This window comes from Taurulus bubalis, assembly GCF_910589615.1.
Source record: "Taurulus bubalis genome assembly, chromosome: 18".
Taxonomy (NCBI): domain Eukaryota; kingdom Metazoa; phylum Chordata; class Actinopteri; order Perciformes; family Cottidae; genus Taurulus; species Taurulus bubalis.
Genome location: NC_136606.1, coordinates 11,107,554 through 11,135,096, shown reverse-complemented (window position 1 = coordinate 11,135,096; position 27,543 = coordinate 11,107,554). Strand labels below are relative to the sequence as shown.

Sequence of the window (27,543 nt, the reverse complement as noted above, 5' to 3'; positions counted from 1 at the left end):
GAAGATTTTTCATAAGAAGCACAATGATTGATGGAAAGCTGCTGGTTTTTTTATTTTTTCTCCATCAAATGGAGTGGTGATACACACCTGGATTAAGAAAACATATACTGCTGCTGAGCAGATATTCTCTGTCAAGCCTTTTCTAATGCACTGTATTTCCAAAAACCTGCTTGGGTCTTGGAAGACTAGAGTGTTCATCAGAGCCGCTGTCTCTGTTTATCCATGTCTGAATGTAGACTGGCAGTGGTCTTATTTAGTGGTTGAGCAAGTTAATAAAGAAGAGAGGAGTGAAAGGGGCAGAGAGAGAGAGGAAGTGTGGATAAAAGACCTGTGTGTGTGTGTCCGTGTGTCTCATAACAAGCTGCTTTTTGGACCAATACTGAGAGCGAGTCCTCAGACATGAGTGAGACGCAGTGCTGGGCATGTGTGCAACCGGATGTGATTATTTATTTCTATATAATCAGTAGCTGCGACCTCTGCTCATGCGGACTAATTGGGTATGTTCCTAGAACCAGAATCATTTTAAACTAGATTAATTAATAAGCAAGATTAAGGATAATTGAGTACTGAATGTACTTTTTAGTTCTTTTTTTACATCTGGTTGATGTAATTTGTTGTCATATAATACAATTTTTTTCTGAATTCTTTTGTTTTTATGTTAGTAATGTTTTCCCTTTTTTAAGTTATTTGGGGATTTCTGCTTGGTGGTGAGCATGTGTGAAGCTTTTACGCTGCCATCTTGACCGACACTCCCTTGGAAATGAGATTCAAAATCTCAATGGAGGTATCCTGGATAAAGAAAGGTTGAATATAATAAAAAAGACTATGAACATGGGATACCCTGATCTTGCCACCACTCGCTTCTCACCGGGAAACTTCCTTCGCATCGCGGTGGCCCGTAGTGGTCATCGTGGCTCCAAGGCCTCCAGTCTGTCAAAACGATGGACAGACCTTTTCCATCATTGTTAAAACAAATTCAATTAATGTTAATTCACATTAACCCAACTAACTGTTTTATTGCTAATGAATTCAACTTTTTATTTGTGAGAAGAGGAAGAATGTGTTGTTTCATTGTCCTGCTTTAAATCATGTCCAATATGAAGACCAGTCGATTTGACATTTACATTGTATGTCATCACCGTTTGGTTATACTGTGTAGAGGTTTGGTGCATCATGTTAAACCAAAGGTGCATAAAAACAATATGACACATAATAGGAAGCAGAGATCTCATTATTTTTGCTGTGCATATTGCAGAAAGCCATAATCCTAAGTAACTGGCATGTACCGTTAATGTAGCACCTTTTTCAGCACGAATCACAAATTACACCCTGAGGTTGTGTTTTGGTTGTGCAAATGGAAAATATGACAGAACCACTTTGTGTATTGTAGCAGATATTTTAAGCAGCCTGTAGAGTTTTTGATAGCTCGCATAAAGTGTAATTTAATAGTTTTAGGTTGTGTTTTTTGTGTGCAGGCTCACTCTTGCACTGTGAAAAGTACCCCCCAAAAAATCATTCATTGTCTCATAAAGAAGGACTATAGTACAGAACTTTATGTGCAGTATAACTTAAAACAAAAGAGTTAGCCCTAACTGTCCTATCTACAAGGAGGATGTACTCTTTAATAAAATTACTTTAGTTTATGTTGATTTATTTTTAGCTGAATGACGGTGAAAAACTTAAGTTGTGTTTCTTTCAGGAAAGATGCCTTTTTTTGTTGAAGGCCGAGCTTTGAAGTAATGAAATGTGTGTCCACTGCAGCTGGTGTCTTATGAACCCATGAGGGTTGGGCAAGGTATATGTATGACACATATATAAGGAAATGAATCAATCAATCATTCATTCATACGGGTCAGATGTTAAGTCTTAGTGACACAGGATATTGGACTGTTTCCGAAATTGTATCCTCCTGCATAAGACGATCAAATATTCACACACTGTATTGTAACATTCCATGTTGTGTCTAGGAGACTTTGATGGGATCTACTGTACCTCTCAGTTCTGTCCACCTGCTAAATCCAAACTCAATAACTCCACAGTGATAGCGATCAGCTGAGCTATGCTATCTAGCCCGGACGGGCTTCAGTTGGGAGGTGGATTTAGAGAGAAGGGAGGGCCCGTACTCTTTGCTGTGCTGGAATCAGAACTTCCATGTTGGAAATCCCATGTTAATGAAAACACTATCCTTGGCGGGTGGCTGGTGTTGATATCCATTCAGTGCAGTTCCCAGGATTTCTCACACTTTCACGTTGTTTGCTCTTCCCTCGCTCCGCTTCCTTCTTTGGCTGTGTAGAAAAACCACTTCAAATGGTGCCGACTACACCTTGTACCCTGCCTGGTACTTACTACGCTCTTTTTTTCTTCTTCTTTTCTCCCTCCTTTTTTCTCCTCCTGATCTCCGTTGCTGACTCTCATCTCTCTGTATCAACATCAAACGCCTGATCTGGTACAAACGTTCAAAGACTAACAGTTTGTTTCCAACATCTTTGTCATCGTCTCATTCCTCTACTCTCTGTTTACTCTGGGATTTGTGTTAGAAAATGCATTTCGGGATGGCTAATCCCACCATGTTTGATTTCTGCGGCAGGGTGATGTCTTCCAGCTGTGCTCTGCGGCATATTTGTGTGAAGAGCGATCTTCGAAAACAAGTTTTGTCTGTGGTATAAATCAGACCGTTAATGCTGTGCTGGCTCGGCGCACGGTCTCTCTGCTTACATGGTGGCCCTGTGTGCGTGTCGGTGCGTGTGTCTGTGTGTTTGGCAAAACTGAGTGATGATGTTTTTACACCACAATCAAGCCCGTTTGCAAACCTTTAAATCAAATATCCAGCAAAGCGTATTGCAAATCTGAATATGCATTATTATTTATTTTTTTACTTTTGTTCTCTGTATTTTGATAGTATTGATCATATTTAATGTATTCTTGACGCTAGGCAGTGCTTGCAACTGTGGGCCAGAACAGGCCCAGCATGGGGAGATCGGGGTGTGTTAACCTGGCGCTTTTTTAAGAATCTAAACAGTGTTCTTCATTATCTGCACAACAGTCGCTGTAGAAACAGCTAGCATGGCTCTGTCCAGAGATAACAAAAATAAAACCCGCCTAGCTTAGCAACCTCACAGAAACATAGAAACTCGCTAGAAATCACTGCGCCCAGCAGAGAACTAGACAAACCCAGGCAAGCTGTTTCCATTCTTTATGCTAAGCTAAGCTGTGACGGCTAAAAGTAGCTGGTAACTGTATACGGCTTCATATTTAATGTGTGGGCCGTCTTTCTCCTGCTGTTGAAAAAATGGTGTCTATTTTTCTGGCGATTCTGAGCATTTGTTTTTAACATGTATTTCTCTATGGAGAACTTCATGGAACAGATTTTCTAGTGAACTGGCATCCTTCAAACTCCCTGTATCTCATTGTCTGAAAGCTTCTCTCGGTGATTCAGGCAAAGGGCTCTCAAAGTTTCTAGAGTGGCAGCTTTGTTTGTCCGTAGCCCCCTGCCATTAGGAGAAGTGGAACGTATATTAACAGTGTTCTTTAAACACTCTTGACCCCTGATGTCCCCACTGAAGTGGCTCGACTTGGACCCCTAATTGCTTCTCACCAACAATGACAGCGTTCCTCAGCTGAGAGGGCTTGTTTATTGTAGTAAAGTCGAAGTTATTTCCGTTCTCTTTGATTCTCCACAGCCTGCAGTCGGCTTAGTCTGGAATCAAGCTCTTAGTCCTGCGGTGCTTGTGTTCTGTGGCTTTAACTGGGATTTATGACAACACACATAATAAGTGTTTGTTTTTTGCAGTTACCTTGACAGTATTTTGTAACACGGTCCTAATGATATGGAGTTGTGCATGTGTCTGTGTGTCCCCTACACGTCTGTTTGGTTTCCTGTTTGTGAGTGTGCGCATGCATATTTGTGCACTTAACATACATTTAGGCACGGCTGCATGCACACCATGACTATGATTTCTTTTTAGTTTGTGCATATGTTCGTGTTTGTTCGAGGAGCATTTCAAGTGGAGCCATCCAGCTTTAGAAGCCAGATGTCAGAGGTCGTTCCACGTTAGTGCCATCTATCAATCGCAGGCCTTGCGTAACTCTCCTGCTTCTTTGTCTCTAAAGGAAGTGGATTAGAGGCCATTTTCTGAGTTGGGACCTGGGATGATTAGTTAGGCCTGTTTAGAATGCATGCGCTCCCAGATGCATACAAACATGCACTCAAAACAGACATCCTGGCTGGAAGAATAGACAGTTTGTTTTTAAGAGGCTCGTTATTTCAGTCTCTGACAAATCATCGCAAATGAGATAATGCCATAATGTTCTTTGATGCTGGCACATCAGGCAACACTCTTTCCTACCTGCAGGTCAGAGTTGCTGGAACGTACCCAAAGTAACCAGGAACTTTGACTGTTTCATCAAAAAGCCACCAAGAAAGTAAGACCTCCAGGTGGCGTTTAGTGATCTCCCAAATTTGCTGTTTTTACCAGAATTTGGCTGGTGTTTGGAGCAAGTCATGTTTATTTATATAGTCCAACATCACATACACTGTAGCATTAGAGAATGTAGTCCAGACCCAGCTTAAGTCAAAGAGTCTGCAGCCCTGTGCTAGGGATGTGAGTCTGGACCTATTACTACGCTCCACAGTGGAAGGAGATGTTTTGCAGGCATTTAGTCATGACACAAAATAATGGTCAAATTTTCACCTGGAGATGGCACTGGCGGGAAAGTCGAGGGATCACCAAATTCTTTAGGATCCTTCGTTTCGGAACCATGGGTGTGTGTACCAAATGTCATGGTAATTCATCCAGTAGTTGTTGAGATATTTCAGTCTGGACCAAAAGTGGTGGACAGAGGAAGAGGAAATTCAAAAAAATCCTCCTCTCTCCATAGAGAGCTTCAAGGATAAATGTCAAGAGCAAAGAATGAACGGAATGTGCAACAGTTGGTAGATATTTAAAATACAAAGATCATTAACCAGCAGTAGGAATCCTTTTGGTTAGATAGTTTGTTTACTCTAGAGTCAATGGCCTTCTCTCTTGATGTCCCATCCTGAACACTGCCAAACAAACATTAAACACTGACTCATTGTACATTACATTGTACTCTTTGTGGAGAAACTTCGTTTTTACAGATCTATTGATTAAATCAAGTAATCGATTAGTCGTCAAAATCCTGCGAGTTTTAGAATTTATTTGGTTTAGGGCAACCGTACTGACAACAATCATTGTACTCGTAAAGATTTAAAAATGTGAAATGGTTGATTCAATGAGTTAATTTATTTAATAATGAATATGTCATCACAACCAACCAAAGGAGATCTTTCATGGCTATTTGGTTGCACAAACTTTACCCTGAACCTTGCCCCCTCACGGTCAAAGATACATATAGTAATTGGTAGTTTCCATCAACTCAACATACACATGTGTGTGCATATACACTCGCAGACAATGGCAGAAGTTGGAAATTATTAGAAATTTGATATATTCAGGCATATATCTCTTTACAAGGAAAGACTGGGAGAGAGCGTCTGTTTCCTCCAGCGCCATCAAAGGGCCTCACCCTCGGCTGGAGGCCTGACAGCTCGCAATAGATGAACCGAGCGGAGTGCCTGCTGATCAGACAGCATGATTACACCATACATCACGTGCTCCCAACCACAGGCCTTTATGCTGCCCAAATGAACCAGCATACCGGACCATTACACGCACACACAAAAGTTAATATCTATTCAAGCACAAGCAGTCTTTCACACAGTTTGAAGGAGATTATGAAAGAAGCTGTGTTTTCATCGCATGTACTCTTTTTCAAACTTCTGAAACAGGATTCTTGTTACCAAACAATGATATTCTTACCCTTAAAAAGTCCCCCTCGTCTGTTTTTTTCACTCCTCTTTCTTTCTTTCTCTCCTTAATGTTGAAGTCTGGAGAATTTAGTGGAGATTAACTTGTCAGAGAAGGCTTTTTCCACGGCTAACTTTACTACATTCATCATTCATACACATAACAGATTGCATTCCACAATTTATCACTGTGGGCCCATCTCCTAACCAGCAGGTGGGTGGTGGGTGTGTGTGCGTGTGCACGTCAGTAAGTGTGCGTCTTCTCGCGTACCGTACAGAACATCAGATTTGTGCATATCTTTGCATGAACAGGTTCATATCTCTGTATGTTTGCGCATGTTATGATGGGTCTGTGTCGTAATGGGCAGAAATACAATGTGTCTCGCTGGCCGTAGCACGCACGCACACACACACACTTTTCCACACATGTTCATAACTCACAGAGAGACGCACACAACTTGCTCTGGAAGCTTTCAGTCACAGACCATATACAGCTGCTTGTGTGCCTGTGTGTGCATGTGCGTATCACCGTGTATTGCCAACAAATTGTCGGGTATTGTGGGCTTGATCCAGTGAGAAAAGTTACGATGCTCAAAGCTAAAATACAAACATGGACACACGCTTTTGTGTTGTGACATAAATATGTTGTTGCTCAGAAGAAGGTAATAACTTCTAAATGTATCATTTATCATGGTTACATCATGGTATTTCTTTTGTTTATTTCGGGTGTAACAAATTCCACTAGTCATGGCTCAGAAGATTTTATATGCCTGACTTATCTGAGAATATTAGAGTGTCGTCCATTTGTACAGAAGTAGCTGGAAGCTGTGTCACGTCCAGAGCTATATGCTTCTATACCTGCCAGCTTCCATTTGCTCTTTGATGTGTAATATGTGTGATATGTCCTCGCTCTCATTCCTTCGGTCCTTTTGTGTTTCTGCATCAATCAGATATTTCTCTTCTTTCAGTTCTCATAGTTATTTTTGCCATTTATTAAGATGCCTGCAGCTGTCCTGGGCATAAGTAGGCCAGGCAAACACATGCACTCACAGACACAGGCGTACACATGCGAGTGAGAGCCAGTGAGAAGTAGGGCAGACAAGCAGGCAATCTTACCAAAGCCCTTGGATCTCAGGAGCAGACTGTCCCAGAGGAGCATCATGTCATAACAGTCCTGATTGCACAGCATTTAGGAATGCCTGCAGAGTTAACCTCTCAATGATGAGGGGTCGCCAGTGATGTCATCACTACCCCCTCTGATGTTTCCCCCCCCTCCCCAATCACACATACACACCCTTACATTCATTCCCCTCCAATGCCAACTCTGTATAGTGTGGGGTAATTGTCCACAAATGCTCTGTGGTGGCAATTAGACATGCAAGATTTACTCTCAAGCCAACCACTTCCAAAAACACAAGACTGAGAACTTTACACGCTTCAGTTATCTTGTCTTTTGTGCTTTGATCGATCTTTTCCTGTATTTACTTTAGAGGTAACTCAGTTTGGCCACCTTTGCCCTCTCTTCCAGGTGCAGTACAGTGATGCGCAGAGTGGCAAGGATTTTGTGACCTATCTGACCCTCTCCCCTGTGCAAATGACTTTCCACGGCACCGGGAGCACCCTCCAAGCCAGCCATGACCAGGTGTGTGTGTGTGTGTGTGTATATGTGTGTGTATATATGTATATATATATATATATATATATATATATATATATATATATATATATATATATATATATATATATATATATATATATATATATATATATATATACTGTTAAAGGGATGGCAAGTGTCACACTTGTTCAATGCACTATTGAGATCGATAACAAATATAGATCAAAGTGGATATTACTCGAGCATAAGATGGTCATAACAGTGACGATCTGAAAATCAACTGATTTTATATCTGTTTATTTTCAGATCGTCACTGCTATCAGCAAACTGCATTTTGTATTAATGATATATCAGGATAAAGATACTTAACAGTTGAATAATTAACTGTATTATTATTATTATTATTATTATGGATGCAAGTATAGAAGTATATTATAAAAACACATTAATGGACTTGAAAATGAAAACGCATAAAAATGAAATTGCCGTCTAGAAATAATGTATTGCTGCAGCGTACTGCGCTGCCGTTTCTTTTTCCCAGCAGTAGTACAGTAAACAACGCTGCCCATATGTCTGCGACATCCCAACGATGGCCGATTGTATCAGGCGGGCTTAAGTTCTGCTTATCCTTGTTCAGTGATGTGTAACATGTAGCGTATATAGTGTAGTGTATAGGGTATGTTGTGTCTCTGTGGGATCTCATCCTCTAATTAACAGAGAAGCCTCGGCTCTGTGGCTTTATTATTAATCACCAGGGCGTCAGAACCACCTGTGATAATTACCACTTATTGCATTTCTCCTTGAAAAGCCTCTCCCGCCAGTTCCCTATGATTTTCAATCCATCAAAGTAATCTGTATCCTAAAAAAACTTGGGGCGTACCCCTCTTTCTCTCTCCCTCCCTCTCTAGTTTCCTCACTCACTCACTTGCTCTCACGTCCTTCTCATATTCAGAAGGAGGCTCTTTGTCTTGTGTTGCCCAAGCAGAAAACCAGTTGCTTACATTCTATCACCTAAACATGGGACACCCCTTTATTCAACAGTCTTCAAAGCTTTAATAAAGAGCCAGCCCAGCCCTGAATGGGACAGCTGACAGGGGGCTAGTGCCGCCACCACTAACTGAGAGCCAAGCCAATATAGGCCAGGCAGGTCTGCGTCCTCGGGACCTGTTGTTGCCAGGAGCACTGGGGCATGACCGACTGTTGGAGAAGGCCTTTCTTTTACTCTTCTCAGTACAGTGAGGAGTACGACCACAAAGGAAGCAACTAACAATAAGGGGTCACCCTCAGAAGCCCCCAAACCCCAACACTTGTTGAACAAAGTACGCCTGAAGGCGTCACACATTTGGTCGACTTTGCCATGATGCTGCATGGATACTGCTGGTTGGGAGGACGGGCCTGTTGTCGACGTACTGATAAGGCATGTGGAGTTATCTTTTATTTTATTGTGTAGGTTCCCTCTGATCAGATCGATCTGTCGTGTCCCCTGAGTTGACATTTAATAGTTTACTGGAGATGCACGTGATTCTCATTCCTCATGTTGGCCTTGGCACACACACACACACACACACACACACACACACACACACACACACACACACACACACACACACACACGCTGGGTTTTTATTGTACGTCTCTGTGGGAATTTCCTGCTGTGTTATCTGCTCTGCCTTAGAGATTTATGTCAGGTAGACCAGAGCGAATGATTAAGATCAACCGCCAAAGGAAATCCTCTTCACACCTCTCTGCCCATGATGAATACAGGAAAGATGTGATTATTGTGTGCTTGTGGTTTTGTCTTTCTTTGGCAACACAAGCAAGTCTTTACTAGTTGTTTAGTCTTTGTTTTGGCGTCAGAGGTATATCAAAAACATGTTGGGCTGTAAATATACCTAAGAGTATTAGCTATTGATTATCGCACTTAAATAGCCGCCATGCGAAATGAGTATAAAACAATAACTTAAGGAAGAACACACACGGTGCAATCTGATCAGTTGATCAGCTAACTGTTGAACTGCAGCGGCAGTAACAAATGTGTGTGGAGCCGCCAGTCGCCTCATCATTAGGGTGCATGCTCCATAGCCTCAACATCCACCTTTTGACTCCTTCTCTCAGTGCATGTCTTACCCCTCTCTCTCCCCATGCTTCTAATAAGGTAAATTTAATAAATAATTAAGTATAAATTACAAATCTTAAGTAAAAAATAAATACAAGTTCCCAGTAACTCTTTGCTAGTTTCAAACCGGTGATTCACCAAATTGTGTTGCACCATTAATACTTTGAAAATGTCTTTGCCATGAAACACTTAAGTAATGTGTATATCTATTGCATCATGCAGCGCTATCCAATCAAAAGCAATCAGCTGTGTTAAAACTAAATATCTGCCCTCTACTGGGTGCACCTTTCCATTTTTTATATATACAATCATTGAAATCATGTTTCAATGTTTTAATGTTAGTTTTGTCAGTTGGTTCTGTGTTGTATCTGTGTGTGGTTTGGTGTGGAGCAACTCATTTTAGTTTATTTGTGTACATTTTCACTGAATTATGACTAAGTTTAAACTCCAGAAAAAGTTAATGCAACCAGCTGCGGACCCGTCAGGTCCCCAGTTAGCGCGGTGTTAAATAACATTACCAATGAGTCTAGACATAAATGGAAGTGTGTAACTTTAACATAATGGATCAGATGTTAAAGCTACAGAGATGGTGATCTGGGAGTAAAACCGTCGTACAGCCTCCTGTTGAACAGTAAACATTACTGAGCGAGAGCAGAGGTGTCGTCAGTGTAATTCTTTCGATGGCCTGCTCTTTATCAGCAAGTGCAAACACACACACGGAAGCACCTCCACAGAAACACACACCACAGTGCCATAATCCTTGGCCTTGTGTAGACATTCCTGGAGGGCCTGTATGTGTGAGAGATATACAGCTGAGTGCTCTTTCTGACCTTATGTGCCATCCATTCGGTGCCATCTGCCAAACACATGTGAGCCCGCAGGCTGCTACGCTAGCTGAGACTCGCTTGGAGCCAAAGATGTTTGTCAATATGTTCTACACTTTGACTCGAACTTATTTTGCTGATAGTTTCAGCCTGAGGTTACAGTATGTTTAATTAATATCTTAAACCAAATTAACGAGAGGGAAGAATATACAGCGTTGGCAGCTTTTTGACCAAATAAAAGCACTGTGCAAACGACGTGTAACCCAGCTTTTTGAATGCTTTGTGTAAAGCCTGTCTCGTGTTCTCAGTTCCCATATTTAGCTGCTGGTTTATTTTTAGGTAACCTCTTGTTTGAATGAGTTACTCCGTGGCCACAAACGTCCAGCTTCGCTCTCTGCTCAAACTCTCATATCAGTTTTGCTCAGTTAAATACAAACTCACTCACTTGATATCTGCCCGTTGCAAGGACAAATTGAAGGCCATGGCAGTGGGATATATTTAGATATTTTTTCCGACAGCGCTAGATGCTTTTTAGACAGACTTATTTCTGTGTTTGTTCTGCGGAGCTGAAGTAACTCTCTGGCAGTCTCTCTGTGGCGGCAGTGGGACACCAGGGGGGTCGAGGCCCACTGCGCTGTGTGTAAGGTGTCGCTGGCCCAACATGAGCGGCCCGCAATCGAAGATGACAGGGTGACTGTTGTCTGCCACCAGACTCTGTGTGTGTGTGTGTGTGTGTGTGTGTGTGTGTGTGTGTGTGTGTGTGTGTGTGTGTGTGTGTGTGTGTGTGTGTGTGTGTGGGGTAGCTTTGCGTGCAGTAATGTCCTCAGCTGAGCCACCCTGGGTCCCAGGGGCCCGGTCTCCCACATTTTCAGCTGTGGCTGCTTTGGTTTTCTGCAGCAAGAGCACATCTTGGCTGATTTGATGTGACGTGTTGAACGTAGTGTATCAGGATTAAAATGTGTTTTAGACATGCTTTCAGGTAATGAGGCCCACTTTCTTAAATGTTTTGTGAATTGCACCGGGTCTGCGCTTTGGTGTGCCTCTGGTGTTCTCGTAAATGATAGTTTTCCCTCTCTTCAAAGTTCAAGTTTTCTATAGCCCGACTATGAACAGACTTCACTGAGCTAGTCCTACGATTCCCTTTGTGAAACGGTCTTTGGCTGACATCACCTTACCACCAAAACACCGCTTGCTCATCATCTTATGATGCCAGATTCACAAACACTCACCCTGTACCATGCTGTCAAGTTCCACAATCCTCCCTACAGGAAAACAACACTGGACAGCTCTGCTGAAATTAATTGGGCATCTGACCTTGTCCCTGGTATGTGGATTCTTGCTGCCAGCAGAGTTACGATGAGGACACAGGATGAAGGAACAGGGCCGGAGGGGAGTGATAATGAGGACCAATGGTGAGAAGTCCAATTATTGATATGTTGCACACATTCCTGCCTTCATTACACAATTGTCTTGTTGAAAATAGATATAAATGAGACAAAAAAGAATCAACAGTAGGAGAGTGCGGTGGAAGCAAGAAGACAGACATAGCTGATTCACGGCGTGGTGACTGCTGGGATGGTCTTCAGAGATCCCCCATGGAGCTCAGGAGAACAGCAGGAGCGGGAGCTGCAGAGGGGTGGAGGTTGTGCAGGCCTTGTGTTTGAAGTCTTCCTTCCCGACTGGGGCGCAGACGTTACCCCAGGCTGGGCTTCCTCTCAGGGGGTCCGGCAGGAGTGTTACCCAACCAGGCAGCTGTCGGACAGCCTCTCCTCCCTTCTTATCTGTCTTAGCTGTCTCCTCTTTATGTGCCAGTGTTGTGAAGCCAAACACAGCACCTGGACGTATCCTAAATCACTGTATGTGGGGGACCTAATCTGCATTGACATGGCCTGAAGGTTTTCAATGAATATGGAGCAGACGTTTGTGACGACACTGAAAACCTTCCTTCAGTGATGTTTAAACCTCCTGGTGTGTCAGCATTTCATTTTGTTAAATTAGGACTAGGGCTTCATTAAGATAACCAGAAGCTCAAACCTAAGACTTGTTTGTGTTTATCAGTAGCTGTATGTCCATAGTTTTTGTTTTTCCCCTGAATTCTCACTTTTTCAGGGGGTAACATACCAAAAGCTTGAAAAAATATGGTAAATATTTAACAATAATAAAGTCACAGTAAAGCTGAATGATCCTAAGCTTTGGTCTGCAGGAGCATTCATCTGTTCAGCTAAGCCTGTTCAAAAGATCCTAAGCTACATGGCAACAGGTCCTAAATGCAATGACTGTTAAAGCTCAGACTGCAAACAATTGTCTTTAACATCATACGATTGAATGTAGATTGAAGTTGAGCATTTAGAGTAACTATCCATTACATTTTGTTGGAATTTACAAGAAAATGTGTTGCACATGTTTCCTTGCTTCAGTTGAGATACATTTTAGGAAGATGACTATAGATCATATACCTGTTGCTATTACTGTACATGTTTAAAACTCACCTAACAATTAGTCGACTGGCCTCAGAATACATACATATTAACCAGAAAAGGTGACTTTGTTTTAGTAGCATACAGCGCCTCAAAGATGGTACCTTATGTAAGGATTTTCATTGTAAATGTTCAACATGAAAGGGAACTGTGCTGCCAAGTGTAAAAGCAAAGCATATATTATTTAACTTGAGAGGCCTTTGTGCTGTGACTTGAGGCTGGAACAGTTAGAAATTAATCCCTATTTGAGCTGAAAATGTTTCCTTGCTCTCTTCATTAAGTGAGATAGGAGTAGTGTGAGGCCAAATGTGTGCCAGAATATAGCTTATAGTTTTTAACATTTTTGGAAAGTTGTCTGATATAAATAATTTTGGGGATATTTACCACTTTGGTCCACGGTTCATGAATAACGTAAATATAATCAGATGTGTTTGGAGGCACATGTTTGCAGAGCCCTCATTCTTCACTAATTAGCTCACATCATATAGAAGCAGGAGTCCGCCAGTCACGGAGACCTCCCCTGCTCCCCCTCAACACCACCTTTCAAAGGCGCTTGTGCCTTGCTTCCCTCCCCAACACCACCTCACCCAGCACTCCCACTGTCAGACCCACCCGACCCCTGCTGCTCCCCTTACCCAAACCCACCCGGTTTCCGCCCGGGAGAGGACAGAGTGAAGCATCCACAGAGCGATCCATCACTCCCGTCTGTCTTCCCGCATGCCCTCCTCAGGAAACACCTTTCAGACCAGGAGATTAGAGTGTGACGAGAGAGGAGAGGAGCAGTGAAAGAATGATAAAGGAGGAGGGAGAGGTGGTAAACGATCCAGAGAGGCAGCGAGAGAGAAAGAGGGAGAGGGGCCACTGGAGAAGAGGAACTGAAGAGAAATTGATTGAGTGGGGATACATGAGATTGATGAGGACAGGGAATGAGAAAATGGGAGATAGATGTGACTATCTTTTTTCTTTTCTTTTTTTCTTCTTCTTTGCGCACCAAGGGAAGCAGCGTCCAGTGGGGAGAGAATAAACATGAACTTGCCCATTAGGGGACGTGTTGATAGCTCCAAGTGGCCCCTTGGAACATCAGCATGTCTATTAAGGGTTGACATAGTGTGGAACTGAACACACACATGCGGTAACACACACACATGCAAACACTCTTTGCCTTATTTACTTTTAACATGATATGAAAGAAAAGCAACAAACTAGAAGGAGTCATTGGATTGTACTGTTTTAGAACACGACGTCATGGCCCCTTTCAGGCATGCAATTGTTTACGTTAATGTGATGTCAATTTAACATGTTGGTCTTGTGTCTGAATAAGCACTCGGATCACTTTTACGGGGGGGGGGAAAGGACGGCAATGTTACGAGGTCAGACCTCGACACATTTTCATATCGCTTACAACACAATTGAGTCAAATTCTGACGTAAAGGCCGTCAGATTAACTGCAGCAGCGCAAACTAAAACATGAAGACAAGCATCAGTTGAATAGACACTGTGAAAGGGATCATTTTACGTTGTTGGTGTCTTTCTTCTCATATCTGTATCATATTTTCTCATTATGGTGCGACTGTCACAGTCAAACAAACTCCCTATATTTCCAGTTCATTCATGCCAGCCTTTTCTTACTATTGATTACATAGTCTACTTAGTGGATTATTCATACGCGGATATTTCACTTATAATTATACAAAATGGAGAAAGTTCAGTAAAGCTTCAATCTTAAAAAGCTGTAAACATCAATTAAATATATATATATATATATATATATATATATATATATATATATATATATATATATATATATATATATATATATATATATATTACTTAACAGTCAAATATTAAAATAGGCATTGAAAATATTTCGGTCACTTGATTAACCTTTTATTCAACAAATAGTTTTTGCACCAGGTAACGGGTCGGTTCAATCAAATTACTAAATAACTTACTTTTAGTAGTAGTTTCTAGCCATGCAGATCATTGTATCTGCTTAAGTTTTGAGATTTCTGCCTTGACCCCAGAGATGAATAGAGTTGTTTTTGTGGTGCCCAAAGCAATGGAATTTGACAATTTGACATTTTCTTGGCCAAAAAGTCAACTGATGTTTACTATCTTAAAAAGGAGAAGAGCCCTCTGTCTGTTTTGTGTTCTCCTTTGCGTGCTTTTCTTGCTTCAGTTTGTCTTCTCGCTTAAGCTGAGCAGCCAACCAGAGTTATTTCTCTCCGTCGGTCGATTCAATCAATCGGCCGTAAAGACGCAGGTAAAGGCCACGTCGTGCCAACGATCCCGTGCTCACTGCAAAAAGCTAGGACTACAAACACTCACCGATGGCCCACATTGGCCCGACTGTCGACCGAGTGTGTCAGAGCCTTGAGGCCTGCAAGAACTTCCCTGCTTACCAATGCTTTGAGTACCACGCTGTGTAATCTACACTCTATAACTTAATCAGTGACTTTCGGTGAGAAATTAACCCACTTGATTTGGCAGGTTGCTCTCACAAGAATGTGCTGGCTAAGCAGATGATAACAGATGATAACTTCTGTCCTGCCCGAAACAAAACTGAAATGTCTGCGTCTGCTCTCCAGGCTGTTGGCATGTGTTTGTAAAGTATGTACTAGAAAGTAACTTTACCCTTTTAAGTTGTCAGAGATGTGTAAAATTGTCTGCCACTCAAATATATGGTGAGCATGACAGATAGTGTTACCCTGCGCGCCAATTTAGATTAAAATCCTTAACGTGGAGTTCCTCTGAAAGCTGCATTGAGATGTGATACACGTATCCACCATACCCACACGTGATGGTAAAGGGTATTGTTTTGTATTTGTGGCTTCATTATCATTCTAAACGGATGTAATGTTTTTTATTTTATTTTGTGCAAATAGCTAGTTCTGCTGAGGAATAGAAGTGATGACAAGAAGTGTAATTTGTATCTATATTTATGTGTCTACAAATGAATTGCTCCCTGGGTCCTGTCAGACCAAGGTGATTGCTCTGAGGCAACCAAAGGTGTTACCTTCATTATCACCTCCATGCTAAGAGGAGCAAGATGTTTTAGCAGTGGCCTTGCAACCTTCAGTGCTGTTAGGCGCTGTGTGTGATTTCCCACACACACAAATTTGGCATGGATAAAGGTCTCTTAACTAATCACACCTTTTTTCACTCATCACCCCCGTGGGAGGCATAAGCGAGCCCGGCTCCTAATTCGCTACCTCCCGCTCTTTTGTAGCGTCTTTGGCTCATTATCTTAATGTCATTTGATACTGAGTGATAGTTCGCCTCGCTGAAAAGGTCCCCAAGATAAGGGCCAGATATTTCATGTGAGATATGTCACCTGTGGAGAAAACACCTTCTCTAACACCAACGCAGTTAGGTTTTCACTCCGCAAAGGTTGACATTCACCTTTTGTTTCATAATCAGCATTATGCAAACAGTTTTGTTCTGTCTCCTGTTGTATTTTATTGTCCTAATATACAAACTTTACTGCCGTGGAGGAATGTTAAGGCTGTATTTTGAGAGGTTTTGCTACGAAGTATATAAAAGTGAGCAGTAATGAATATTCCTCTTTATGAGCGTTTAGGAAATACTCAGTTTAACACACGGTTGATACGGTGAATGTGTGTCAAGCTGCTTAATCCCCAATTCCACAGCTCCTTAGGTCACCGTCATATGACGTGGATAAAACAGAGGACGGCAAACCAACACGGATGCTTTAAGTCTTGTCCCAGTTTTATTTAAATCTGTTTTATTGATTTTGCAAACACTTATACAAGAATGAAGAGCAGTACTTTACCCCCAATAAGTTGGAGTAAACAGAACATTACATTCGTTAGTTGCTTGGAGGTAGTGTAACTGTGACTCGCTGTCTTGTCCCACTTTTAAAGTTGCACAACGCATCAAACATCGATTGTGCAACTCTGAGGGAAACGCTCTGGATTTTAAAAAGCCCTTTAACTTGATATGTGACACACGTCTTGTGTTTAAAAACATCTTAGAATTAATCATCATAGAGTGCTCCAAAAGCAAATCATACACTGACAGTAATTGCAGGGATACCTCAAAGGCATAAAAACAACCACACATATACACACACACACACACACACACACACACACACACACACATGTACACGCACGCACACACACACACACACACACACACACACACACACACACACACACACACACACACACACACACACACACACTCTCTGCACAATGACCTGTATTGTTGGTTGTAATTATAATCTTTTGTTGCTTCCTTGACTTAATGAAATCCAATCCCTCAGATGCTTACAGGCTATTTGTTTGTAAAAGTTGTTTTTGATTTCCACCGTACACAATATGATTATGGTACGCCGTTTAGTTTAGTTTAAAGTTTCTGTAAGTACAAGCTATCAACTCAGATTTCACTGACAGGTCCATAGCCGTGCAAGACGAGGCTCCTCCTGCCTGATACGGAGTTACTACAAGTGATTTATTTAACCCTAACTGCAACCATGAGGCAAAAAGATGAGCCTTTCTTTCACGGCAGTCACAAATTGGGCCCTAAATGACCCTTACTGTTCACCGGCAGGTAACGACGCTTTCAGCGGTGGGGGTCGGGTCGTTAATGTCCCATGTTGGGATCAGTGCTCTGTGGCTGCGTACTGAGTTATGGAGATGAGCGTAGCGACTGGGGAATGTTTTTCTGTCTGTCTGAGACCCCCACCCCCCTAACTGCCCCCCACCTACACCACAACCACCTTCCTCTCATCTGGATGTTAACGCATTTTCAGGCCTCAAGCAGCAGACATTTTGAAACACTCAAAACAACAGCCACATCGGGGGTTAACACCAGTTACATCTAAGGTGTCACACACTCCTGTGGTTTAAGTAAACTGTGTGTGTGTGTGTGTTTGTGTGTGTGTGTGTGTGTGTGTGTGTGTGTGTGTGTGTGTGTGTGTGTGTGTGTGTGTGTGTGTGTGTGTGTGTGTGTGTGTGTGCCCCCACCTCATAACAGTATCTTCATGGTCTTCCAAATCTCCTCTGTAAATAAAATCACAAGTGACAGCTTGTGTTCTGTTTTACATGCAAATTCAGCCCAACCCTTCGCATTTAAAGGAGATAAGGAAAGATTAGGCAAACCACACTGTCACTACCTAAATGTGAGAGGAAGAAATTGCAGCGGCAAGGGAAACAAGAGATGAAGAGACTTCTTTTTTGGGGGGGGGAAGATTGACTCCTTTTGCATGTCGCAGCTAGCCGAGCAAAAGGCCGTCCTGCTCGCTCTCCTGTTGCATCTGACAGCTTTCACAGGCTCAGAGGCCTGCAGTGATGCACCAAGCATTTATCTGGAATATGATCTATGATTGGACAGATTACACTATGTTGTACACTCAGCTGCACAGTTTAAGTTGTATGTATTTTAATTTAAATCTAACAGTTAGTTAGACCCTTTTGAAGGAGTAATCAAAATGTAAAAAGACATGTTGAGGTTTGACGGGGACTTGAAACTGCTCTTTTAAACTAAATAAGTTCTTCAGGTTTCTACATTCAGAATAATAGAAATGTGTTTTAAGGATACGAAGCATTTGAAGATACCAAAATAGTAAAAAAAATACCACCGTCTGCACTAGTGGACCATTTCTCCTGCAGAGTTCAACACAATGATAATTGATAAAGGAGTCCCTCAAGGTTCCATTTCAGAATTCCCGATACACTCTCTTCATTAACCTTAGCTTTTTTTCCTAATTTATAATGATTGCATAGAAAAGTCTTCTTTTCTTTTCCCTTAATATGTCCATGGTTTTGATTAAATGCTTTCAGCGGCATTTGGATGACGTGTGTTGAAAGACTGAAACAAAATCTGTTCTCAGAAAAACATTTATTTTCAGTTCATATCTAAGTTATCTGGCAATGTTATGAATGCATCGACTACAAGAAAACACAGAACGGCATTATCTCAACCATCATTTATCCTTCTATAGAGCGCACACTCTAAATTTACCATGAAGGGAGGAAAATTATGTTTTGATTGCACTTCTCTATGCTTTGTAAACTGAACATGTTCACCAGAGGAAGGCCTTTTACATGATTTTCACATGTGCCCATTTGCACACACTTTGGGTTGGAGTGATTGTGTAATGACTTTCCCAATATGGTGTGATTTATTGTCTATGCTTTCAAGTGAGAGATCTAATGCAGCATAGTTACTAAATAAACATTTTCTTTTAGAAGACCCGTTTGCCTCCGGGACATCTTCTCTATCCCTAAATACTTCTCTTTAAACTCAAACACATTCTCTGTCTCGACACACTCTGTTTGGCTGTGCGCCTTTCTTTGAGTCTCGCACTCACCCCCACATGCACATCTCCCTTGTGCCCAGTGAGTAAACGTGGAACCGTGTGAGCCTTCAGGAGGACTTTGAAATGAGACATGGCTGGGACATCAGAGGACTCTGCCACTCTCAATGAAGCCTGCTTGATTTATAAGAGAGCAGGGAGTGGGGGGTTGTTTCCAGAGGCACACAAGGCCATGGGGTCCTCCATTAGTCCCCTGACCCCTGTTTCATGGGACCAACCACTGCATAAGAGGAGAGGGAGGAGAAGAATGGAGGAATGGATGGATGGTGGACATGGGGGGGCTTGTGTGTGAGGGGGCGTCTTTTCTTTTTTTAACCATACAAAGTCTGCTATTTACATTTTCACCGCAGAGAAAGCAACAGAAATGAGAAACCTTAGCTCGGTCATTTGTCAGTGGCCTGTGGTGTCCTGACTTAAATGTCTGCTTGTTGTACCTGATCCCTCGCTCAGGCCTGTCCGTGCTCCCTCTTTTACGATTCTCCTCACAGTTTTACTGTCCGCAATCTAATTAGCTGTGTCTTAATCACGTGTTAAAGTGCACCGCCTTCCTGGTGTTTACTGTCTGTTTGCCATGCTGTTAAAATGTGTGAGGTGGCTCGTAAAAACTTGCCCACAAAGGTTTGAGTACTCACTCTCCTTTTGTGGATAAAATCCCGGCATCACTGCCTAATAATGGGTTATAGCCTCTGTACTGCACCCGGCAGGAAAGTGTAGCACTGATGCATTGTGCATATGTTAACTACACCATTCTGCAAACATTTGAATTTAACATATCAGTTCCAGTTATCTCATTTTAATCTATACATTTTAGTTTTTCCTGTAGACATTATGGAGAAATATGACATTAAATGGTTTCTTATCTGGCTGAAATAGTGGTCTACATTACTTACATTACCAATTTTGGAGGAGATCATGTATTAGTGCTTTTATTTTGCATTACGTTTGCATTACGTCGATCTATGTTTGCTCATCACGTCAGCCATTTTGTGTTCACAGACTGAGTCCAAAACATGGCTTTGTTCCACTTGAGATCCGTTCCTGTTGTTTTTTTAACACTTTGTGACAGGCCTGCAGGCTTTTAACTAACTCGGTAATGGCATGATGCTAACATTTTAAACAGACATATGTTTCCAGTGTGCATTACGTTACGTTTTTCCCCATCGCGTTCCATCTTTGCCTAGTTAGTGTGGCCCCTGGACCTTTTCATCAGAGAACCAGCCTGGTTGGAGGAGCCTTATCCAGCAAGGACTGCCTCTTGATGTAAGCATGCTGGAATTTATTGTTTTCAGTAAACATGCCTTATACATAATCTGTCTTTATAGTACACACTACCAGTTGCCATAGGAACATAGTAGGGTTTTCATAACACTTCAAGGGCTCCCATAGGCGTAATGGGTCTTAATCGACCCCTCTAAACACACACACTTGAAGACCCAGTCAGTATTTTTGGGGGATTTAGGTGCAGAGACAAAATGTCCATCCATATCTTATAGGCCCAGCGAGCCTGCTAGAAAATGAGAAACGGTCACGGGCCTTGTGGGGATCCATAGCAAATTATAAAACACAGCAACAGGTTTTACTGGCGTGTCCCTTATGTGTTCGAGGTGATTAAAAGTCAACGCCGAAAGGAGCTTAGGGAGCTACAAGGAGGAAGAGACCAGGGGAAAAAGGTGTAAAACGCTGTCTGACTGTGGGTCCTCTCTTGTTACTGGACTGCTTGTCCAACAGCCATGCTCTCTCTCATACACACTGGTGTGTCTGACAAGGAAATATAAAGGGCTCTTGATGGAGAGTTGGGGATTATTGCATGCAGCTGGCGGCTGTCACAGTAAGACACTTAGCCCCTCACCCTTTATCTTAACCCTTTCATATACTACATCCCCATGTTCCTCTTTTTTGCCTCTCCACACCTGTAAAGTCTGCGCTGTAAATCTAGTCACCCTTTTTTGTTGGTCTAAAGGGGTACGCTTTCAGCAAAGTGCTTGTGGGATCACTATGCAGCGTCTGAAACCCCCCTCTCCCCCTTTCCCGCCAGACATTTCCGATGTAGGAATTCCGACATTATATTATACAACATATAACATGTTCCACGAGCTGCTTCGTTTCAAGCATATCTCCACCCTGAGGTTCTGAGCACAAGACATCCAGCAGCTGTTGTCAGTATGAGGGCATCGGAGGCTTTAAACACTACTCTGTAATGTGAAGTTGCCGCTCTGATGACTCATCAGCTCTGTCTCTTCATTTATGAGGAACATTTCTAATACAAATGGTATTTTAGCTTCCATCCCTGAAGAAAATGATGAAGAAATAATTGGATTCCAATTTTAAAGGAAGTGCTGATGACAGCCAAAAAGGCTCTTTGACATCCATGCTGATATCCTTACGAGTGATTGATACGGCTCACTGCTCTATCTTTACTAAGTTTATTATCTATGCAAATAGGGGGCAAGTGATTGATTTACCTTGGATCCCAGCTCTGCAGTGGCTGCCCATGCTTCTACGCTGTAGACAGACAAGGTCGTTGCCTCTGGTTGTGCAGCAGCCAGGCAGCAACCACAGCCATCACGTTATCATCCCAAACCCAACCGCTGCTCACTTTAACTATGCTGTGCACTCCATCACCAAGCAAACAGTATGAGTTTGTCATTTTGAATTCAGGACAATGAAAATTGTCAGGAAAAGAGCAGTTAAAAGGATCATGTGGTCGATCTTTGACACCGACAGAAAAGTGGAAAGAAAGGGGAGATTAGAGGGAAGAGAAGGGCAGAAAAGAGAGAAATGGGACGCCCCTCGGGACCGATGACTATCTCTCCGCTGATAAGAGAGCGAGTGCCTGAAGGCTGGCTTTTCTTCCCACCGCTTTTTGTGCCTCCCCTAAAGCAACTTGAGTCCAATTGTTCAGGATTATAGAAGCTTCTCCCTCTGGCATAGAAACAAGGATCTCTGCAGGTGGAGATGAGGTGATGTAACACGGCTGTGGAGTCACTGGGGAAACTTCATGGAAGCAGACATTAACCATAGAGGACAGTCAGGTGGATGTTTCCCAAATCTCCCACCATGACTTTACTATTAGCCCAGGAGGCGAATTTCCAGGACAGCATTTAATGAACTCTTTGACCACCCCTATTTGTGCAGCATCTTCAATCTTTTCCATGACTTATAGGCACAATAATGTCAACAAGGCAACATTATTTCTGCTGAAGTCATCTATACAGGCCAAGAAATTGTGAATGAAATAGTTGTGTTTCGTAGGATGATTCATAAGGGAATAGTCCACCCAGCCTCTCATCATTCAGGCTGTGTATGTTGGTCAGCAGTCATGTTGGTGAGTCACTGTCCTCGAGGCAGTCTTCTCTTCTTCCCCATTATCTTCACAGGCAGTAGTCCCATTACCAATGCATTCTTCATGCTCCGTATCTTATCTCATGCTGTATTTAGTCACTGATTTATCAGAAACCTTGGAATTAGCAATATTGAGGATGGGCTTCTTGTGGGTGGCAGATTCCTTTGAAAAAGGAGGTTGAAGATGATACAAATGTGTCATCGTCTCTATTTTAGATTAAAGGGACACTGTCATACTTTCACTTACTCATTTTGACTCATTTTCAACCTAGATTGCTTTACTGTGTACACAGATACAGCAGCCAAACAACACAGTTAACTGATATCAGTCTTTAAAAGGAAGAGCAACTCTTTAACCAACTCCGCTATTTGTTTGTACTATCCTGACATTGGTTTTAATTGTCAGTAATAAGAATATATTGGCTTACAATGATATTGAAGTGTTTTAATAAATGTTGGGGTCGTAATACAAAAATGAACAAATCATTCACAAATAGTTTAAAAGTCGTTTTTATATGTGCTTTTTAAACATTATGAATGATCACAACTATTATATTGTGTTATAAGCATCCATGAACTGTTTATACAATAAGTCATGTTATGAACTAATAAACACTATTAACTCTTCATTGCTTATATACTGGTCATAAATACTAAATAGTGGTACCAGTTAAACTTGCTCACTTTTCATTGCTGTTATCCAACAATAAATAATGATATCCTATAAGTGCCATGTGATGTTATAACATCAAACATAACCACGCTCACCAATCTGTTCCTTGACAAAGTTTGAATGTGGCATACAAGCACAGTGTTATCGTAGAGGCCGTCTTTGGCTGTATCTGCTTTTCCTCCGAGGAGCTTTGCTGACAGGGCAGGAGTAAGGTATGCTGAGGTGCTTCTGCTCCTCGCCCTTTGCCCATATGTTTTGTATTACGCTCTAGGAGGTGCCATGCTCAGCCGCTCGGTGATGGGAGGGGGATAAAGCAGGCCTCTCCGGCCCAAATGACGCATGACATGGCGCTGCGCCCTGGGCCCTTATTTATGGCTTCCCATGTCAGCGAAGGCTTGCTCCCCTGGGGAGCCCTACAGCCGTTACCCGCTAACTTAGCTCAGCCAGCCTCCAGTGCTCGTCTCAGGCCTGAATACACACACGATCCACTGTAGGAATTCCGATCACTGTAATGTGGCAGCATGCACACATGACTGAGAAGTATGCAGAAATCAAATAGATTTGCTCATAGAGAATGTATTTATTTAGCTGTGCAGCGTTCATAGTTGCAAGAAGGGAAACTTCAGAAGAATTAACGTAATGTCAGGCTGCAGCCCGTCCACCAACGGGCACACACTGCCTCTTTTATCAATGCCTCTGATGTGGCAGAGGATGTGAAATCTGGAGAGAGAGTGAGGAAGAGATTTGGTGAGAGGATCTGAATACACTTTCTCTGTAGTTACTCAAGAATCCATGTACATATCGCACCGCATTAACAAATAAGACGCATAGACTGCCAGCACTCATGCACACACAGGTGTTCTCCACGAGCTATGCGGGAATATTCCAGTGATCCCTGTCCAGAGTTTTGATGTGGGGAGAGGGAAAATTAAAAGAATTTAGAGGAAACGAAAGCCAAAGGATGAGAAGAAGTTAGAGAGTAGTTGACAGAAGAAGGGAAAAAAGAAGAAGAGGAAAATCTGCAATAGATAACGTTTGAAAGACTTTAATGAACATCAGAGAAAGATGTGACGTGACAACCGGGTTAACACAGGACAAAAAGATGGGCTGGGGTGTTCTCCTCCCTGGATCTCATGTTTCTTTCTGCTTTGGGGAGTGAGCGCAGAAAGAGGGAGCACTGTCAAGGTTTTTATGTGGCCTTTTGAAAACAGAACAAGCCCTCTCCAGAACAATATATCAGCTTCAGAACTTCTCTGACAACGGGGCACTCATTTTTCCAACTTCCCAGGTTCCAGACTGTAAAACACCCCGTTTGAAATCCACTCTGGTCATTGTTTAGTCAAGTGGAAGTCCCTTAGATCATCCTCATCAGCAGCCGTCCTGCATCCCCTTCATGTTCCAAGTCCCCCCTCACCTCGAAGCAGCTGAGAGCCAGCCACTCAACTCTAATCTGACTCTTTCTATTATTATTAAGGCCCAACAGCCAGCCAGTTATTGCAAAATAAGAGGATTAATAGTGATTGTACAATTGAGGAAACAAAAGCAGCTTGTGTGGGTTACGGTTTGTCCACCCCAGAGTCCTCTCTGATTCTGACGATCCACTGTTTAGGAAGTATTTGCGAAACAGGGCTGTGGTTTGTGTTTATCAGGGGTGGAGTTGTACTTGGTAGAAGTGGGGACGTGCAATATTGTTCCTGTAAACGATGCAATGCTCCACTGTGTCCGCTTACTCCTCAGGCAGAGTAGACTTGCATGCTACAACATAACCCCACACGTCTTGAGCCTTTACAACTTCATCTCTTTAACTGTTTCTGTTTCATATTTGTATACATGCCCACGTGTATCTATGTTACTGCACCTGTAGAGCTGTTGAGAGGTGGTTTCCAGTCCTGCCAAACTAAATAAGAACAATTAGTCTGAGGAAGGAACCAAGCATTCCCTCTCCTGCGCCTTGCTGCCTCAGATAATGTGAACGTCCAGACACACGACTTAGACAATGATTCAGGATCAAGGCAACGATGAGAGGCTGCCACTGATGCTCGTAGCCTGGACTCAAGATTAGAGCAGAGTCCAGCTGGTAAAGAGGGAAATACCACACTGTACGACTGAGATTGGGTCATTGGGTTAAATCTTAAGCTGGCGTCTGTGCTTTCATGTGGCCTCCAGCAGAGCAGAGGCAGGATCTGATAAAGCAAAGAGAACGTTCAAACTCGGCTAACTTTTCTCTTTCTTCTACTGCTCTGAAGATTCAGAGTGGGAGGAGAGAAAGAGATGCAAGTATGTGAGGGTGAATGATGTGCTGGTGGTCTTCACCTCATTAGGACCTCCCTGGTGTCTTTGATGGCTGCTTAAGGCCAGAGGGTGAAGTGATGGAGATCGAAGAATTGAAGCCTCCTTCCCCTCGTCTCTCAGCTTCCTTTCCCACCAAACATTTCATTTGTCTGTTCTTTTTTTGTCCGTAACCTCTCCTGTCTCTTCCCCCTTGTTCTTTTTTTTTTTTTTACACCTTTACCTCAACCACCCTCCCATTCCCCATAATGTCTTCATTAATGCTCTACAGCCCAGTAGTCCAGCAGTGAGAGCTGACTCAGGGGTCTGATTTGTCAGGGTCAGTGTGATCCAACGATCCATCAGATCCATCAGGCCGGTGCCAGGGACTCCTGTGGGACCGGGCCTTTGTTTGGCTAAGCCGCTGACGGAAGCGAAGACTCTGTTGGGGAAACCATTAAGAGCGCAGCAGGCCCAGAAAAATGAGCCGGCCTTGTCAATCCACATCAGGAGCTCGGCCACGGTCGCAGATCCTCCTCAGACGCCATCGCATTTCGACCGCTGTTTGTCTGAGCCTTTGAACTCGGGACAGCGAGATAGATAGATGAATGTGTCAAGTGGCTGTGGGGCGCTTCAGGTTGGCTCCCAGTCTTGGATTGATGGAGAGTGCTGGGTTGTTATCTAAAATTGTGTTGGGGAATGATGGGTGAAGAAGGAGTGATGAGGGTGACTTTAGTACCCCATATGAAACTCAAGGCAGCATGGGCCTGCTCTTATAGGTTCTGGCGAGAAGATGGTGAAAAAGACACAATGCTGTTTTTAATGTGCACATGTTTGCATTTTCCAGATGACAATTAATTATGTTGCAGCAAAAGGTTTAATATTTTTTGCTAAACAACCCTGCACTGTTGTTTGAGCCCCCTGCGTCAGCCCCCCTGCTGAGCCAATGCAGTGGTTTCATTGAAGTGAATGAGGCACTGTTTTGTTTCGTTTTCTGGCGCAGTGCTAATGTTGGTCTGAAGCCTCCACTCTACTCCATGAGAATATGAGAAGTACTCGTCAGATGGTTGGTCAGCTTTTTTTCATTCTCTACACAACTCTAGGAATACTTCCAGGAGAGACTGAAAACGTGTAATGAGACCCATGTTTAAAACGATTAACGGGTCTTACAGCTCAATGACCGGTAGCTTTTTGAGTGTGGCCATTCTGAACCACTTCAGGCATGATAAGAGGAAACTTAAAACAAACATTTCTAGCTTAACCCAACTCATTTGGTAAAGCCCTTAGTGGCCAATTCAACTTTTTCTTTTTCAAGTTTCACACATCAATTTCAAAAGCCTCTTCCATTTGTGAATGACTCAGCATCCTCTCTACACACTGTCTCCTCACCCAGCTCTTATTCCCTCCCTGTCCTATGACAGAGATGGAACACCTCCACCTTGTGTAACTCGGCCTCAGACTAAACATACTCCGCTGGTGTTGATGCGTCAGAGTAGCGGCTGCCTTTAACGATGGCCAACTTATCTCATTAGAAAAATAATGATTTCACTGGCTGCCATTTCCACAGATAGCCCCAGTATTTGTCTTAGGCGCTGTGTCCTTCGCTGGGCTGCCGGGCCCGGGGATTGGCTGCCACGGCCTTCATGCCTGCCTGTCGTATATCAGCAGCGCTGCCACCGCCAAACCTCTGATTTATGGCTGTTTGTCTCCAGTCAGCGCCCCCCCACCACTCCTCCAACAGATGGGCTCTAGCTATTTACTCAGGGAGAGAAAAATCCCAAACCGAATAAATACAACAAACAAAAGGTAATTATGGGGAAGTTGGTTGTGATTACAATTTATTGGTCAGCAGAGAAAACGGAGATTGATCTGTGCCTGTTGTTTATCAGGTGTGACCTGATCATGTGTCCTGGATTAATCTGGCTGCGTTAGGTTCCCCTCCTATCTTAATTACTTTTTCCGCTTCAGTATGTGTGGACGGTCCTGGTCATTGGGAGATGACACCTTATACATATAAAAAACGGTTATATCAGGAGTCCCGATATGATTTATGTA

At 42.7% G+C, this 27,543-nt stretch overlaps 1 protein-coding gene across 2 annotated transcripts in view; it reads left to right on the top strand.

Moving 5' to 3' along the window:
- stau2 (staufen double-stranded RNA binding protein 2) overlaps nucleotides 1–27,543 on the top strand; it is an 80,356-nt gene that overhangs the window by 47,435 nt on the left and 5,378 nt on the right. For both annotated transcript variants that reach the window (XM_079234005.1, XM_079234006.1), the window contains exon 13: nucleotides 7,356–7,469. In XM_079234005.1, coding sequence (XP_079090131.1) covers nucleotides 7,356–7,469 — 114 coding nt within the window. The remainder of the gene's footprint in view (nucleotides 1–7,355; nucleotides 7,470–27,543) is intronic.